This window comes from Acinonyx jubatus, chromosome D3 (genome assembly GCF_027475565.1).
Source record: "Acinonyx jubatus isolate Ajub_Pintada_27869175 chromosome D3, VMU_Ajub_asm_v1.0, whole genome shotgun sequence".
Classification (NCBI taxonomy): domain Eukaryota; kingdom Metazoa; phylum Chordata; class Mammalia; order Carnivora; family Felidae; genus Acinonyx; species Acinonyx jubatus.
Genome location: NC_069392.1, coordinates 75,915,732 through 75,932,479, shown reverse-complemented (window position 1 = coordinate 75,932,479; position 16,748 = coordinate 75,915,732). Strand labels below are relative to the sequence as shown.

At 50.5% G+C, this 16,748-nt stretch overlaps 1 protein-coding gene and 1 long non-coding RNA gene across 2 annotated transcripts in view; both read left to right on the top strand.

The window, feature by feature from the left end:
* The window catches only part of CCBE1 (collagen and calcium binding EGF domains 1), a 242,560-nt gene extending 237,127 nt beyond the window's left edge, over positions 1–5,433 (top strand). The window contains exon 11 of the mRNA XM_027069087.2: positions 5,356–5,433. Within this exon, the coding sequence (XP_026924888.1) occupies positions 5,356–5,418 (63 nt within the window). The 3' untranslated portion in view covers positions 5,419–5,433. The remainder of the gene's footprint in view (positions 1–5,355) is intronic.
* A 980-nt stretch (positions 5,434–6,413) lies between these two features.
* Positions 6,414–10,818, top strand: LOC128312355 (uncharacterized). Its single transcript, XR_008291503.1, has 3 exons — positions 6,414–6,885; positions 7,520–9,092; positions 9,399–10,818. It is a non-coding gene; the product is annotated as an uncharacterized LOC128312355 (long non-coding RNA).
* The last annotated feature ends 5,930 nt before the right edge of the window (positions 10,819–16,748 follow it).

Here is a 16,748-nt window from a genome sequence, read left to right as displayed (position 1 = left end):
GGGTGCCTGGGTGGCCCAGTTGATTGAGCGTCTGACTCCACTTCTGGCTCAGGTCATAATCCCAGGGTTGTGGGATCGCACCCCAATCAGGCTCCACGCTGAGTGTGGAGACTGCTTAAGAGTCTCTCTCCCTCTGCCCCTCTCCCCTGCTCACGTGCACGTGCTTGCACGTGCTGTCGCTCTCAATAAATGATACTATATATATAATAGGTTAAATAACACAATGGAAGGAAACATGCTGTCGTTCAGGAGTTGTTTTTTTTTTTTTTTTCTAGAAGGAGCATGTCCAATGAGTCCTTATTAAATAGTCACTGATCAACACATATGACCTTATTTCTTCATGGTAAAAGGGCAAGAAAGCACGTTTTCATTCAGGTGTATCTGCAGAGAGGGTAAATTCGTGAGCCGCAGGCATCCATCTGGTGTGCGACCTTGATGGGACGGGAAAGCTTACACTGCCTACGTAACCAACCAGACCTCAAGATCGGTGCTTTCCACACACTTTTGACAATGACCCATGGGAGTGAGGGAGGGGAGAAGCCACCATTGGGCCATTTTACACACTGACCCAATATTCACAGCGATGGAAACAGAAGTTCCGCCATATTTACCCTTCCCCCGCACGGTGTGCTCTTATACGTTCCCTAGAAGGATTTCTTTTCTTTTCTTTTTTTTAATCACGGTCCCAACCACGAAGTTGATTTCATGACTTACTACTAGGTGGCAGCCCATAGTTTGAAAGCCACCTGCTTAACCGGTGATTCTCAGACCTCATCGTGCGGATGGATCATCTGAGGGCTTTTGAAAGGGAGGCCTCCGCTTCAGCGCACGTGGGCCATGCGGGGTCTGAATTCGCGTTCGGACGCACTGCCAGGTGATGTCACTGCTACGGCTCCGTGAATCGCACCGTGACTAGCAAAGACTCATTTGTCATACAGGACGAGTGGACTCTGCTCCGGACTTTGATGGGAGCAGGAGAGAAGCAGATCGATTTAGGACTCCACCAAGAGTCGGGAATGCAGATATGGCTATTACGGTTCAATGATTCAATCCTTGGTGCCTGATGCATAATGTGGTTTCCCTGGAAACTGGCACATCCTGAGATAGCGTCCAGGAAAACTTCTCTCTCCGTTCACATTTCATCAGGAATCAAGTCGATGGCCAGCTGAAGGGGAAAGGAAATATCTGGAGGGGGACGGGGATGCCCCTGGAAGGGTGTGAGGAAGGGCGGCAGACACAAGATTTGCCCACTCTGTTGCCTCCCTCCCTTCATGGGCCCTGGCACAGGTTGCTAATGTTTTGTAGGCTGGTTCCCAGGCGTGGGAGGGAAGAATGAAGTCCAGGATCCCCAGGTGATTCAGGGACTCCCGATTCTCGTCCATTTCCAGCAAGGTGACGACGTTCCAAATTCCTATTCCTCCTCCAGTCCACTTCCTGTGGCTTTCTACCGTCTTCCATCTCTCACACCCCTGCCAACCACGCTGGGAACGAGAGCTGGGTGGGGAAATGGTTAAACCAGAAGGAAAGCTGTATCTATGGAGTCCCATGTTGCTTTATAAATAGTTTTGAGGATATAGGAGGTTGGAACTGTTTCCAAAGTTAAGTTTTGTTGTTTGGGGTTTGGGGGGTTTGTTTTTGTTTTTAACTGTAATCCATGGGCATTCTTGGCTCTCTCTGCCCTGCCTTCTCCCCCCACGGTAACGTGACGACGTGCTGGATATGCCCTGAGTCAGCGCTCAGGGAAGGTTGCGACCTTTTTACCCCCAGCATTCCGGAGATAACGCACAGCATCTTGCAGGCTGCCATCGTGCCATGGAATGTGGAATACTTCTCCAGTGTTCCAGCAGGGTCATTTATCTACAATTCAGTAAAAGTCTCAGCCAAAACCAGCAGAACATATATATGATTATAGAGCGCCAGATGTGGATAATTTGCCTTCTGAAAAAAAAAAATCTGGAAAAGAGAAAGGTGCCACAAATTGAATTAGGCTCGGATTATTCAGAAAGGAAATAACAGCTGGAAAACATTTCAAAAAGAGGTCCCTTCGAAACAGCCTTCCTAGGACGGGAGCCAAGTACATTTTTCTTCCAGGGCTTAGTCTATGGCGCTGTTGGCCGCTGAGGTCCAATACCGCTCGCCCGATTAGTATACACTTTATCTATAAATATTCACGCGAGGTGGGATGAAAGCCATTGGGTTGATACGATGTGATTTGGTTGTTCCAAATCAACAAAAGTAGCCCCAGGGAATTGGCTTTCGTAGCTACATGGGCATCCTTCTCCCGAAGATAAAATCCATGCTTGGTATAGGGGAGCATTTTCTCTTAGTGAGTCTTTCTTGGAGAATCAACACCCACTTGGTGGCACGTGGGTCTTTCTCTGCTCTGTTCCCTGACCACTGGACTTGACGTTCCATTCGGTGGCCTCCTCATGGTCAGATGCACTGGGAGGCTGCGCCCGTTTTGCAGAGAGGTGCGTAGTCATCTCCCAAGCATCCTTTCTCGAGCAATTCCGGCTCTTTTTTTTTTTTTTTTAATTTTTTTTTCAACGTTTATTTATTTTTTTGGAGACAGAGAGAGACAGAGCATGAACGGGGGAGGGGCAGAGAGAGAGGGAGACACAGAATCGGAAACAGGCTCCAGGCTCGGAGCCATCAGCCCAGAGCCCGACGCGGGGCTCGAACTCACGGACCGCGAGATCGTGACCTGGCTGAAGTCGGACGCTTAACCGACTGCGCCACCCAGGCGCCCCAATTCCGGCTCTTTTGTGCCTTTTACTTGATTCCCAAAGTCCCCTCGTGCGACCAAGGAGTCTGATTCTGTTCTAAGTTGCCCCGGGGTCACTCAAGGCTAACGAGATCCAGGTGCATGGAAGGGACGTCAGGGGAGCGAAGGGCCACCCTGTGAGGGAACGGGGAATATGCAACTGACAACCTGAAATACCAAGCGCCCCACCGTCATGAGTCTGTGTCAAGCCTGAAATTCTCCCCAGTGACTTCCCTTCCTAAGCACCATGCACTTAGGCTATAGTTTCCGGTGATGAGAGCTGATTTATTCATCAACCAGCAGGTACGTGGAGACATTAGTCACCTGATTCCATGCTAAGACTCAACAGAAAGCAATTTTGAGAGAATCGGTGAGATAGAACGAGGAGGAAAAAAAAAAAATCTAACCTGAGAGCTAAATGTGGGCATAGTTAGTCCCCAGGGAAGGAGAAGGGGAGAAGTCAAGACAACCCATGAACTTTGTAATCTCAAATACACCACCTCCTCCAGTTCTGTGAATGTTGTCTCCCCCATCATTGTGACTGTGAGGGTTCCTGAGCTACTCCCATTACCAGCTAGGTGACCCCCATGTCATACTAGGGAAACATGAAGGAAGGGATCCGGCTTCACTTGAAACAATTCGGATCAGGGCTGTGTCCTGGTAGGAGCCACACCAGGGGCTTCGCCCCCCACCCCTTGTTGCCTTCAAAGACGGGGTCCTTGCATTCTCCCGAATAGAATCTGGAGACTTTATTGGGCAGGTAGGCGCGTCCATCTGTCTCCCACTCTTAGTCGTAAGCTTCTCAAGGACAGGAGTTTAACTATCTTCATAGGTCCCGGAGAACCTAGAAGAGTGCTTGGGTTCGGTTAGAGTTCAGAAAACGTGCGCAGGAAACAATCAGTTGCTAAGGAAGCAGCCACTGGTGGCCCCCAATTACTTCTCTTCCTCCAGTCATTCAGAAAATATGCATTGGCTGCCCCCTATGTGACATACGCTGTGGCGACCGCTGCAAATCCATTAGGTCTCGAGACCGCTCCTGGTCCCTGGTGTCTGGGCTTATAGTCTAGTGAATGAAATCTCAGGCCTGTGTGGACACACGCTGAAGCCCCATCGCCTTTTTTAAATGTCTTTCTGTACAGAATTTTCCCGAGGGTCTTTGTTCTCCAAGCCAAAACTGGATTCATGCTAGGTAACACCACCTATGCTGACTCTCACGCCCCTCTTAAGGGAGAGCAACCACCTACAGACTAGCCGACAAAGCAAGCCCTCTCACAAACTCTCTGCCGCCTCTTCTGCACTAAGTGTGCATTTACAGGTGGCTTTGGCACGCTGCCGGTCCTGCCCAGGAAATGGGATTTTCCCCTTGGGCCAAGATTGTGTTTTGGCCCAAGGCTGAAGACAAAATGCATTCGGAACCCCCACATTCTAGAGTGAGTACCTCCAAGTATCTAGGGAGCAGCCACCTCCCCACAGGGCCGAGTGAGCAGCTCCTGCTCAGAACTGGGTGTCCCCCCCACCCTGCCTCCCCACCCAACCCCAGGCTGTGGGAGAAGGAGGTGTAGACAGCCGTTGGAGGAGACTGTTCTGGATGGCCGGGGATGCCCTGCGTACGGGGATGAGGAGAAGAGCTCCCCATCCCTAAAGCCAGCGAGAGGGAGCCCGGCAAGGAGTCCCCGTGCCAATGTGGGGGGCTCGTAGGAATGAAAAGGGGCAGCCGATCTCCGGCCAGGTGCGTCTGAGCTGCAGGACTCACAGGTGTGCGTGCTTCCTGCCTCGCAAGCAAGGCCCAGGAACAAGCATTCTTGGAAGGAGGCTCTGAGAGTCTAGGAGTGTAACTTGCTTTCCTTTTCCACCCCCACCCCCCACCGCCATGGGGAAGGAGAGTGGGGTACTTAGCACGTGTGCCCTCAAGAGAGGGGGACATACTCCTACCGAAAGTCTAACATCTGTGCTGAAGTCAGAGGCCCGGTGGGAATAGCCTCTCCCGCGGAGCCTGAGGGACTCTGGTGTCTCCTCCCTGGGAAGAAGATGGGGACAATGGGGACAGACCCTGAAGTTATTTGCAAGGGGCCTGCCGGCATGTGAAGGAGCCCGGAGGTAAGAGGAGGGGTGCTAGGAGTCCCTCCCCACTCTGACACGTGGTCACCGAAGCCAGTCGTCACACCCCCGGCCTCTCTCCAACCCTCCAGAAGCTTGAATCCGTAGAGGCAGGGGCTCGAGGACTGTCAGCCCCAGACCCCGGCTCCCTTCCAAGTAGCCAGGCCCACAGCCCTGGCCTCCACTGGAGTTGGGGAGCACGGAAGAGCCAAGATTTAAATCAAGTTCAAGTTAAAGCATTTTAAATGAGCAGGGACTTGGTCTTAAATTCCAGAGGTGACTAGAATTTGGCCAAAATTTCATGAGAGGAACCACAACCCCCCCCCAAAAGAGAGGAGTGGGGGAGTTCAAATTTAGACTCAATAAACAAGATGAGTTGCATTTTTTTTTTTTATTAGCACTTCGGAATCCACTTTATAGTTAACTTACTCCGGAGTTCCACGTCGTTTATTTTTATTTATACACAAAGATCGTCTTTTCTAAATCTTTTCAAGGCTGCATGGGTCCAGTCACAATCCACTGCAAGTGCCCGAGAAGCTGTGGACCCGCATATTTAGACGCGTCCCTGCATCCTGGTTGGGATACGGCATCCTGCCATTGGCACCGTCGGTCAGACTCTGCCCTCTGGTTTTCAGAACAGACATCTCTGCTGTAACCATTCTGGTATTTCGCAACTCACGCTGCCTCGGGGAACGCATGTGAGGAAATCCAGACACAGGCAGAGATTTCCTTCAAATGCCGGGGGGAAGGCGGGGGGGGGGGGGGGGGGGCCTGGGATGAAGGACGTGCATGGCAAACCAAATGTTGAGGCCCTTCGGTCTCAAAATGGGAGGGAAAAATGCAAGCATGTGCAGATTTGCCTACAAAGATTCACAGTTCAAAAAGCTCATTGGCTGGTTATCAAGTGGAAGCATTCCCGTCCTAAGGTAGAGATCACAGTCTGGTGTCCACCTGGGCCACGGGAGCCTGTCCCCGGGGGGGAAGGAGCTTTGAGCCTCCCTTTCTGGAACAGTCCCCATATTACAGAATCGGCTCTGTCCTGGAGAAATCGTAGCCATACCTTTTGGATGAAGTAACATCCCATCTCTCTGTTTTTCCCTCTTTGTTTTCCTTCCCGACAGAATGGGCAGTATCTGCGGAAGAAGCTGAGTCATGCGCCCTTCACTAGCCTTTCTGAACAAGGTTTTTCCTCGTAAATTGTCTAGTGGGCTAGTCCGTTTGGGGATTTGTCACAGTCATTTCCTGACCATCCCCATGGCCACAGGCAAAAAGCACTAGAATGAGATTTGGTCCCTAGTGAAAAGAGTTCTCCAAACCCCAACCAACTAAAAATCTTTACGTGGAATTTTCTTCAGGCCTCCTTCCACAGGACCAGCCCCCACGCATTTATACCAGCTTCTCTCCACTTCCCTTGGCCCCGGACCAAAGGGACGTGGGGAGAGTGGAAATCTGGGTCTCGTGGGAAAAGATGCCAGGGATTTTCCTTTTGTTTTCTCTCTCTCTGTGCCATTGGGCAACTCCGTACGTTCTCATTCCAAATGCATGTGAAACTTTGGTTTCCTGTAAACAAACACGGCATCTGGGGCGGTCAAGGGGTATCTCTGCTGTTGGTTAAGCCAACAGCAACAAATCTGGCAACAAAATCTGCTTTCCTTTGGGGAACACTCTGGCAAGTCTGGGGCGCGGCTGACCCCGCTTGAACCGCACGGGTGGGGCCCATGCATAATGCGGGCCCGTCTACATGGTAGCCCGGCCGCCAAGCAAAGCCTAGAACACCGTGTGTAGCCCAGCAGTTCTCAAGTGTTTTTATCCCAGCAGCTCTTTGTGCCTGTCCATACCGCGGAGGGCCCCAGGGAGTTACCCTCAGGGATTAAGTCATCTTTTCTGCCGCCTGGAGAAAGGCTGCCTGAGGATGAAGCCCGACCAAGAAAGCACAACCAAGAGGCCGAGAATGAAGAACCCACACACCACGATCTGACCACTCGGAGCATGTGCAAAGTGAGACCTACCCCGGCATTTTTCAGGTGCGTGAGCCCCGGGTAGGTTGGATTTCTGTTAGCGTCGTCGCTTGCAGCAGCCCTGCTTAGGCTGGAGAGAGCGATCCCTCACCGTGCTCTTTCTCACAGGCCTGGGTGCTCAGTAACGATGGGTCCATATGGCTGTGGAGCACACAGTGAAGCAGTTTCTAGAACCTCCCATAGGAGCTGACCGCCATCAGAAATTTCAGAAATGTGAGATACGGTATTTGTGAGACATAACGGTCCAGAAAAAAAGGCTAGAATATAGCCTTTATATTAGAGTATACCCCAGAATATTAAGATATTCTAGAATATTCTAGAGTATTCTAGAATATTCTAGAGTATTCTAGAATATACCCCAGAGGCATTTCAAGAATAGATAGGCTCAGGGGCAGTGATGACGCTAAACTACGTACATGAAGGCTCCCAAGGCCTCAACATTAAGAGTTGTTTGGTGCTTAAGGCACACAAATGGAAGCCTCTGGGCAGGCCCACCTCAGTTCCCTAGAACACGCTTGACGGTGGCTGGAATCCGTGCCAAATTCATGACTTATGACCCAGCCAAGGCCGCTTTGCCTTATGTTCTGACAGAAAACAAAAAACAAAAAAAAACACCCCACAACACTGTGCTGTTTTCCAGAGAATCACAGAGGGACCCTCACGGCCTCGGGAGTCTCCAAAGCAAGCTGCGTGAAATAATGTAGAGAATAAATGAGCAGTTTGGAACTCCGTCGCTTCCCAAAAGACCTACACAATTTCTTGCTGTTGGTGAAGTTCATCAGGACTGAGAAAAACAGGGAGGTTAGTCTTCCGGCAGAACCGGCCCCAGAAACTCAGGCAAGAGACTCTGGGGTGGACCCGGGAAGCCAGAAGTGAGGTAGGTTGACGCACAGTCCTTAAAAATTGGACCTCCGAGGCAGACTACTAATCCTCAACCCTCCCACTTAGTAATAAAACTCCTGATTTTTCACTGGGCTTGTGACCGTCCAAAATAAAGGGTACATTTCCCAGCCCCCCTCCCCCCTTACAACTAGAGACGCCATGTGACTAGGGACCAGGCAATGGATGGCGTGTTTAACTTCCAGCATGTGCCCTCAGAGAAAGGGGACTTGCTCTTTTCCTCCCTCTGGCTGGAATTTAGATGTGATGTTGAGATCATGAGTGGCCGTTTCATACCATGAATTAAACCGTTAAGGATGGGAAAGCGGGAAGAAAAGGGAGCCAGGGTCCCTGGTGATTGTGGAGACATCATAAACCTTGGCCGCCTGCATCTGGCCTTGCCTGTGAGAGAAACACGGATTTCCGACTCTTTAAACTCCTGGAATTATGGATATTTTTTAGTTTTCTGTGATGGGCGGTCAAGCCGAATCTGATCCGATAAAACCCCCGAGAGACAAATTCTCTGCAAGTGAAAATTAGCAAATGCTCGAACCCAAGTAGGAGACCCTCCAAAACTCTGCCGCAGGTCTGGGACGGACAGCGTGATATGATGTGTTTCAGAGCCGATGAGAGAGGCGTTCAGCCCCTCCTCCCAGGGTTGGTGACGTTAACTCCGAAATGATGGGGACTGTCCTACTTTCTCTGGCTGTGGCCCTGGGTAACTTGAAGAGGCTGCTCGCTCTCAGATTTGCTTTCCTTCCCACGCGGGCTCTAACCTTGGAAGGGAGGTGGTTGAAAGCTACAAGGTCAGTGTGTTTGCATGCTCGCTTTTTGGAAATTTGCTTTCCCAGCCCCGGCAAGACCCCAGCGCTTGTCAGCACCTCCAGGAGCACCAGAGAGCGACATTCACCCCGTGGTTCTCAAACCTGAGTGTGCATCAGAGTCCCCTGGAGGGCTTGTTAAAGCGGCTCTTGGTACCAGAAGCCCACAGCTTATGATTCAGCGGGTCTGGGGTGAGGCGGAACATTTGCGTTTGCGACAAGTTCCATGAACCGCACTTTCAGATCAGATTATATATAGAAACAAATATAATATCCTTTCCGTCTCGGTCTCCTCTTTGACCAGGGGAAGTGTAACCAGACAAAAATAACTAACCGAGGTCAAGGTACTGTGCCCAAAAGCAGAACTGAAGAAGAGGGCGGTGAATGAAAAGGAAGAGTCCTTCAGAATGATCTCTCTGGAAGCCGGAAGTGCAGGAGGCAGAGGGCCCTTTGGAGGGGGCTCTGCAGAGGCCTGGTCCAAGCAGACAAGGCAGGCCTGGTAGAGGCTGGGCCGTGGGGTTGGGAGGGGAAGACGGAGTTTGGGGACAGTGCCCAGCTCTGTGGCTGCTGTGAAAGAGCGGGTAGGAAAGACACGAATCAGTGTTTGTTAAGAGCAGACTTGTTGTGAAAACACGTTTTAGCAGAAGCGTCTGTAACATGCAGCGCTCGGGAAATGAGCACGTACAGCAAGACTTTATAAGCATCCGACGTGCAATTAGCTTTCCCCGCCGCGTGGCTAGTCAGTGGAATACCTTGAAAAGTCCGGCGTGCCGCTTAACAAGTCTGTGAACTTGACAGAAGGAATTCAACCTCTCGGAGCCTCGGTTTCCTCATCTGTGAAATGAGGCTAATAGCGTCGTCCTTGTGCGGGTTTCTCTGGATCATAAATGTCACCGCCGACCGGCTGGGTCTGTGGACGGTACTAGCTGTCAGATCAGCCTCCTTTCCTCTCCCCCCCCCCCACCCCGACCTCCCGCCGCCCCAAACTCACAACCTTCTGCATTTCCTGGCTGAGTCGGCAGATGGGGTAGTTGAGTCGCCCGGTGAGCCTCGCCTGAGTCTCGTCCTCAAAGCAGCTGTCCTGAGCTGCTTCCATTGGGGACAAACCTATATTCCTTCTTGACTGCTCCTCAGAGGAGGGCAGCGGTCCTGGCCGGAGGCGGCAACAGCACAAGGTCTGAGGTTTCACCTTAAACACCCAGCCGAGCTGCCGGGAGGCCCCAGGCGTTGCAAACTGGTTTTCATGCTAACCGCAGCTAAGCCGGGTGTCTGTTGTTTCCTGAAGGCGTGCTACGGAGAACCTTCTTCAGGGTCCAACTCCTCATCAGATTCATACTCTTGTCTGTAAGGAAGGCTTTGTTAGTTGCCTGGCTTTAAGGAAGTGTTCGGTTTTTGGTTTTTTTAAGCGTTTGGAGTCAAGGAGAACGAACGCGTTGGCTCTCCGCTGTTTCATCTGCTTGGGTGAAGGGAAGCGGATGTTCCAGGTTGGACAAGAGACTGAAACGAGCTAAAGAAAGGCAGCCCCTTCTATCCGGCCGCCTTTCCTACATCTGTCCTCAGAAGTTCCTGCCCAGCCCCTAACTTTCTAGGATTCGATACCGATCGCCTGGTCTGCTCTGCTCCAAGAAGCCAGGTTAGCGCTGGACCAAACACGATGTGTGGAGGGCTGAGTCAGGGCGTCTGTGTCACAGCAGCCACGGGAACAGTCACTGCTGGGTGTCGGGGGCAAAGCCCAGAGCAGTAATATTCCAGAGCACGATTGATCTCCAGAGCATTGTGGCGTAATAGAATTGCTGAGGGTTGCAGGTTCAGTTTGAGCAGCACTATCCGACCCTATCAGACCCAATGCCCTCCCCTTTGATGACAAATACTGTGAATTCTCCCCTACAGCCTCCTAAAAGGACATGCACAAGTGTCTACCCAGAGTTTATCTGGCCCACTCTAATGTCCTCACAATAGATAAAGGATAAATAAAAGAGAAGTGGTTGTAATAAATTCATACGTATTTCAGCAGCTAGAAGACACAAGGGAGTAGTCTGATGCTTGTGCCTGGTCACGCATTCACCCAAAGAGGACAACCGCCAAGCGGAATTGAGTGTTGGTGACTCAGATCCCACGAGCGGCATTGTACTGGTGAATAATTCTCTGTCAGATTCCAACCAAGCGTAAGTGTAATCTTCCCTTCATTTACATAGAAGTATCAAGTTGTAAAAGATAAATTGTGTTTATATGTAGAACAGAGTGAGGCTCTTGACTCTTCATTCGTTGTGACAGCAACCCCGCTTATAAATTCCTGCGCGAACACACACACACACACACACACACACACACACACACACACATTTCCTAAACAACCCCTAGGAGGCAGTATTGCCACTGTTGAGAACCACTGGCTTGGTGATCAGGGAAGTACCCCCCAAAACATGGGGAGTGCCTCTAGCTGCCTTCTAGTACTTCTAGAAAGCATCAGCTTCTCCAGGTAATTACCTAACGCCTCCCCAACCTCAAAATCCAAGACCTGCATACCTGGTAGCCAGATTGGATGGCAATAAGGTAGACGCCCGTGGCAGGTGGCTCTGCCCTGGATTCCTGTGTGACAACATGCCTATTAGCTCTGACCTCAGATCAAACAATCGTGCAACCCACCACAGTCAGTCTGGGAGAGGCAGGCAAAAAGGGACCCCTGGCCCCTGGCTCGTTCTCCTGTGCCAGCCTCCACCCCACCCACCTTGTCAGGCTACGGAGCAAAGGAGGCTAAGCCCACAGCAGAGCCTCACGGAGCAGGGCTGGCCCAGCTTTGTACCAGCCCCCTGGGATTATTTGGCAATCGGGGGTGTCTACAATAAATGAAGTGTGTGCGCTGTGTCCATTGGAAGGCTGGGGTGGGGGAGAGGGGTCTTCTGAGAAGCAAAGGTGGAATCCCATGTGCAACGGATTCTATTAGAGGAAAGGCCTGTGTTGGACAGCGTGGAAGGAGCCAGGACGGGCTGGAAGCTGTCAGGCAGCAATGCAAGTATTACCTGGAGTGCCTATCAGGATACTTAGGTCGCTGGTAAAATATTAGCTAGATCTATGAACAAGTGAGTACACGAGAAAGACAACAAAATTGGATACGGTGAAGAGACTTGGCAAAAACGATCATTAAAACATTTTTTTAATCAAATCCGTTATGGTTAAGATTGCTCTACAGGTTCAGGGGAAGCGGGGGGCTGGCCGGCTCAGTCAGTGAAACATGCATCAGGGTTGTGAGTTTGAGCCCCATGTTGGGCGTAGAGATTTCTTAAAAAAGAAAGAAAGAACTGGGGCACCTGGGTGGCTTGGTCGGTTAAGCGGCCGACTTCGGCTCAGATCATGATCTCTCGGCCCGTGAGTTCGAGCCCCGCGTCGGGCTCTGTGCTGACTGCTCAGAACCTGGAACCTGTTTCGGATTCTGTGTCTCCCTCTCTCTCTGCTCCTCCCCTGTTCATGCTCTGTCTCTCTCTGTGTCAAAAATAAATAAACGTCAAAAAAAAAAGAACTTTAGGGAAAATGTATTAATATTTAATAGAATTCTACACTTTTATTGTGTTACAGGGTCTCTGCAAATCAGGGTCTCTGATTTGGTGGGCTTTCTCAATTAGCCAACCAACTGCTGACCGTGGGAGGCTTCTACATTTGTTGCACACGATACAACTGCATTGGCCACTCATTTGTCATGTGGGATAATAATGAAAACACCAAGATGTGTCTGGGATGGAAAGCGTTTGTGAAGGTCAATTTAGGGTCCCGGTTAGGTCCTTTCATTTCATAAATATTTTTTTAAGTTTATTTGTTTTGAGAGAGAGGGCAAGAGTGAGCATGGGTGGGGGAGAGGCAGAGAGAGAGAGAGAGAGAGAGAGAGAGAATCCCAAGCAGGCTCCATACCATCAGTGCAGAGCCCAAAGTGGGGCCTGAGCCATGAACCATGAGATCGTGACCTGAGCCAAAGTCTGATGCTTAACCCACTGAGCCACCCAGGTGCCCCTCAGAAATATTTTTTAAGAATGGTTTTAGAACCTTGTTGAAATCATAAATGGTCTATTTTGACTTCATCTGTATTTGGCAAAGATATCAACATGTTATACGTATATTTTATGACGATATGACTATATTTTATAACTATATACATATAGCTATATATACAGTTATACATGGAATAATTTTCTAGATCCCAAAGGAAAAAGATCAGCCAAAGGGTTTTGGTTTTCTGTCCAAGACATGCTAGGGAATATTCAGCTATCGCCCACATTGTATTTCCGCTGAAGGAAGCATGCGTTTTAAAATTTAATTTGTCCAAGCCCATCTCCAATCCCGGGCCGTTCCATGTGGTTAATCCATCATGCAGAATTGCCTGCAAACCCTTAACTGCCCCAGCCCCAGCCGGTGGTCCGGGAAATCACCCGCTCTGGAGCCACACGGTCTCCGCCCCAGCTCTCCCTGCCTCCCACAGGGATCGGAGCAGGCCCTCCGCCTCCATGAGGCTCCAGTTCCCACCTCTAAAGGAAGGTCCTAACGATAAAGTTTGGGGGTGATAGTGGGGTGGTCCGGAGCCGACGACCAACAAAGAATTCTTGAAGACGTCCTTGGTGCAAAAAGGTGATTTTATTAAAGCATGGGGACAGGACCCATGGGCAGGAAGAGCAACACTGGGGTCGTGATGGGTAACTCATTATATACCCTCAGGTTGGGAGGGGGTCAGGGATAGAGGAAGTCCCCAAGGTACTTTGGAAGCAAGGTTTCCAGGACCTTGAGGGGCTAGCTGTTGCTAGGAAAATGCCATTTATTACCATTTAATAAAACCCCAGTCATGAGACCCTTTCGATACATATCGATCGGGGAGCCCTAAACTCGGAGTAGGATTGCCCGCATATATCTTGGGGCAGTTGAGATAAAGGAAGTTGACTGACAGGATCCTCGAGGTTGGGACAATGTTAAGCTAAGGTTCTCTTCTGCCCCCAGCAAAGTGTCCTCCTGGAGGCAGCTGAGCTCCTAGAGGGAGGTCACTCGGCCGGTCTCAAGGACCTGTCAGGGGGCTATAGGCAGTAAGGGAGGTTACTTTTTCATTTACCTTAGTTTCCCACGTCACCATGGCAAGCACTTAAACCCCAGGGTCCGAGGAAGATCCCACGTGGCGTGGGGGCGGGGGGTGCTAGCTTGTGTTGTACCCCTCAGCCTGCCTCGTGCTCCCTCTTCACTAACGCCTGCTCCAAGCTCTTATCATGAGGCTCACAGGGGACAGGGTGTTACAGCTCCTCACCCGCACAGGACACCACGAATGGATGCTCTCTCCCAGCTAGCTGCGTCCTCACAGCGCTGGAAAGTTCTGTTCTGGAAGCACTTTGGTCATCGTCCCCTCCGAGGACCTCCATCCTCAACATCCACCGTGCAAACAGTGCATGGTGGACTTAATTACCTCTGAAATGACAGGCACGTTATTTCCCATCTTAACATCTGCAGAATCGAACGCATCTTACCGATCAAAGCCATTTCATAATTGCTGTCAACCAGGCGACAGTCTGCCCGTATCTGTCACCACCTGTGCATCTTCCAGTTACCCACAGCTGTTCGTGTTGCCATCATCACTTCCATTGAGTCATGTGCGTTCTTGGTACTCACGCACCCTTTGAGATGGCCTCGAGAGCATTCCACCGTGCCTCAACGTTGAAACGAAACGTTACTGGGTCCACAAAGAGGCACCGAACGAGAGCAACTGGGCGTGAATTTGCCACTAGTAAAGGAAATATTCTTCGGCAAGTAGACCGCGTTTCTGTATTTTCTTGCCGATCGCTTCAAAAGACCCAAGACTTGTGGGTACCCACAAGCAAGTGGAGGCTGGTCACCTTTTGTTTACTGAGCTAAGGCTTGCTTACCAAGAAACGCAACCAACCGAAGGCAGAAGAACAGGCCAGATCCCTCAGAATGGATGAGAGATGTCAAAGCAACGCGAGACCAGTGAGAATCACTACGTGCGTCGCAAAGGACTGTTGTCAAGATGGGGTCAGGGCTTAAGGGGCGGTGGGTTTTCTTTTTTGGAGATAGTCCAGCTAATGACGGGTCTTACCATCCAAGGTCTCTTAGACTTGATAAGGCATAGCGTTCTCCCTTTTGGAAAGAAAATAAGTAAAATCAGCATAATGCGAGTACCGTCTCTGGTCTGAAGTCGCACTGGGATCCGGAGATGACAGGAGCACCAGAGCGGTGGACCCTGCTGGCCCCAGGAGTGGCAGTAGGGGAGGGACCTCTGCCTCCCCTCCTGATGGCTTTGCCCTTCATGATTCCTCCTCCTCACAAGGCCCAGCTGCGCTTCCGGCTCTGAGACACCCTTTCATCCTTGTAGATGGAACTCACTCTACCTTCTTCACTTTCCTCATTGGCTGGGTCTTCTCCTGCGGTCATGATAGTCTTGCTGAGGCATGAGTCCTGCTACCTACCCTCACCCATTAGTCTGCGTCCCCAGTTTGGATTCCTCTTTCTCAAGGAGTGATCATGAGTTCTACGGACTCACCCGCTTCCTTGTTTAGACTCTGGACAGCCCAAGATGTGCAGGTGGTGATCCGGAGGAAGTGAGAATCTTCTGACTGAGAGATCACCACCACAACCACCCTGACTCTCCCCGCGGGTTGGCCTATGGTTTGGGGTAAGATAGTTAACATTAAGCATTTAAATAACCATTTGATATAGGGCAAAAAAGTTAGTTATCTGAAGTGACCGAGTGTGGTGTGGCCTACTTAGATAAATGTTCTGATTATTAGATAAATATCACACACTCCATAAGCAAATAAAAATACAAAGAACGGTAACAGAACGCTGTACTCTGAGCACAATTGAACCTCGCGAGACGTTATGGTTCTTTGTTGTAAATATCAACTGTCTTCATCCTGTAGGGTTGAAACTCCAGGTTCAATAAAGAGGCCTGATTAATAGAATGCTAAATCAACATTTCCTGTCTGGGTTTTAGAAGAAACTTCTGAGAAGTTAGTTGTATATTCAGTGTGCCTTTCATTAGTTTCAAGTTTTATGTCTCCTCTAAAAATGATAAGGACAGGGGCGCCTGGGTGCCTCAAGTCCACTGAGCATCTGACTTTTTTTTTTTTAATGTTTATTTATTGTTGAGAGAGACAGCATGAGCCGGGGAGGGACAGAGAGAGAGAAGGGGACAGAGGATCCCAAGCAGGCTCTGTGCTGAGAGCAGACAGCCTGATGTGGGGCTCAAACTCACAAACTGCGAGATCATGATCTGAGCTGAAGTGGGACGCTTGGCTGACTGAGCCTCCCAGGCGCCCCTTGATTTCTGCTCAGGTCATGATCCAGGGTCATGGGATCGAGCCCCACATTAGGCTCTGTGCTGAGTGTGGAGCCTCCTTGGGATTCTCTCTCTCTCTCTCTCTCTCTCTCTCTCTCTCTCTCTCTCTCTCTTTCTCTCTCTCCCCCTCTGCCCTCTTCCCCGCTTGTTTTTTTTCTCTCTCTCTAAAATAAAAATAAATAAATGTAAAAAATAAAATTAAAATGACGAGGACAGAAGTCATTTCCCTGAAGCTGTTCGTGAAGCTGAACGAGCTTAGAACATCCACATTCCCCTCCTCACAGAAGCACATTACCATCTCCAGCGTTGCGGGCTGGAGGCAGAATCTCCTTTCCAAGGAGTGAACCCTGGATGCCCAATGATTATCTAGAACCCGCCCCCCATGCAGGGGAGCTCTTGGCGCTGGGGCACAAGTGGGGGCCCAGCCTTACTGTTGCCACTGCAATTCCAAGGGCAGGGAGGCGAGGCAGGTCGGAGAATGTAAGAAAGCTGAGTATTCTGGTAAAGCCGGAGACTGGGATTTCTGACCCTTGTATGCAGAAAAGGATGTGGCCGTGTGGCCCTGGGGCACATTAAGGCCCACATGCAGAGCGCCCGTTTGAGAATTAAACCATCCATAAGGGAAGGCGTTATAAATGGGCTGTGACTGTGGCAAACATTTACGTTGGGCCACAGAGGTCTGGATTTGCTAAGCGTCACGGGTGAGTGGATGATGGGCGTCGGAGCCAGGAGGTAACCAGACTCCTCCGGGCTCTGGAGTGTTTACAAGTCAATAAAACTCCCCCGGGGTGATCTGGTGGTGGCCGAATGGGACAGTATAAAAAAACCCGCAGAGAGACTCCAGCCTC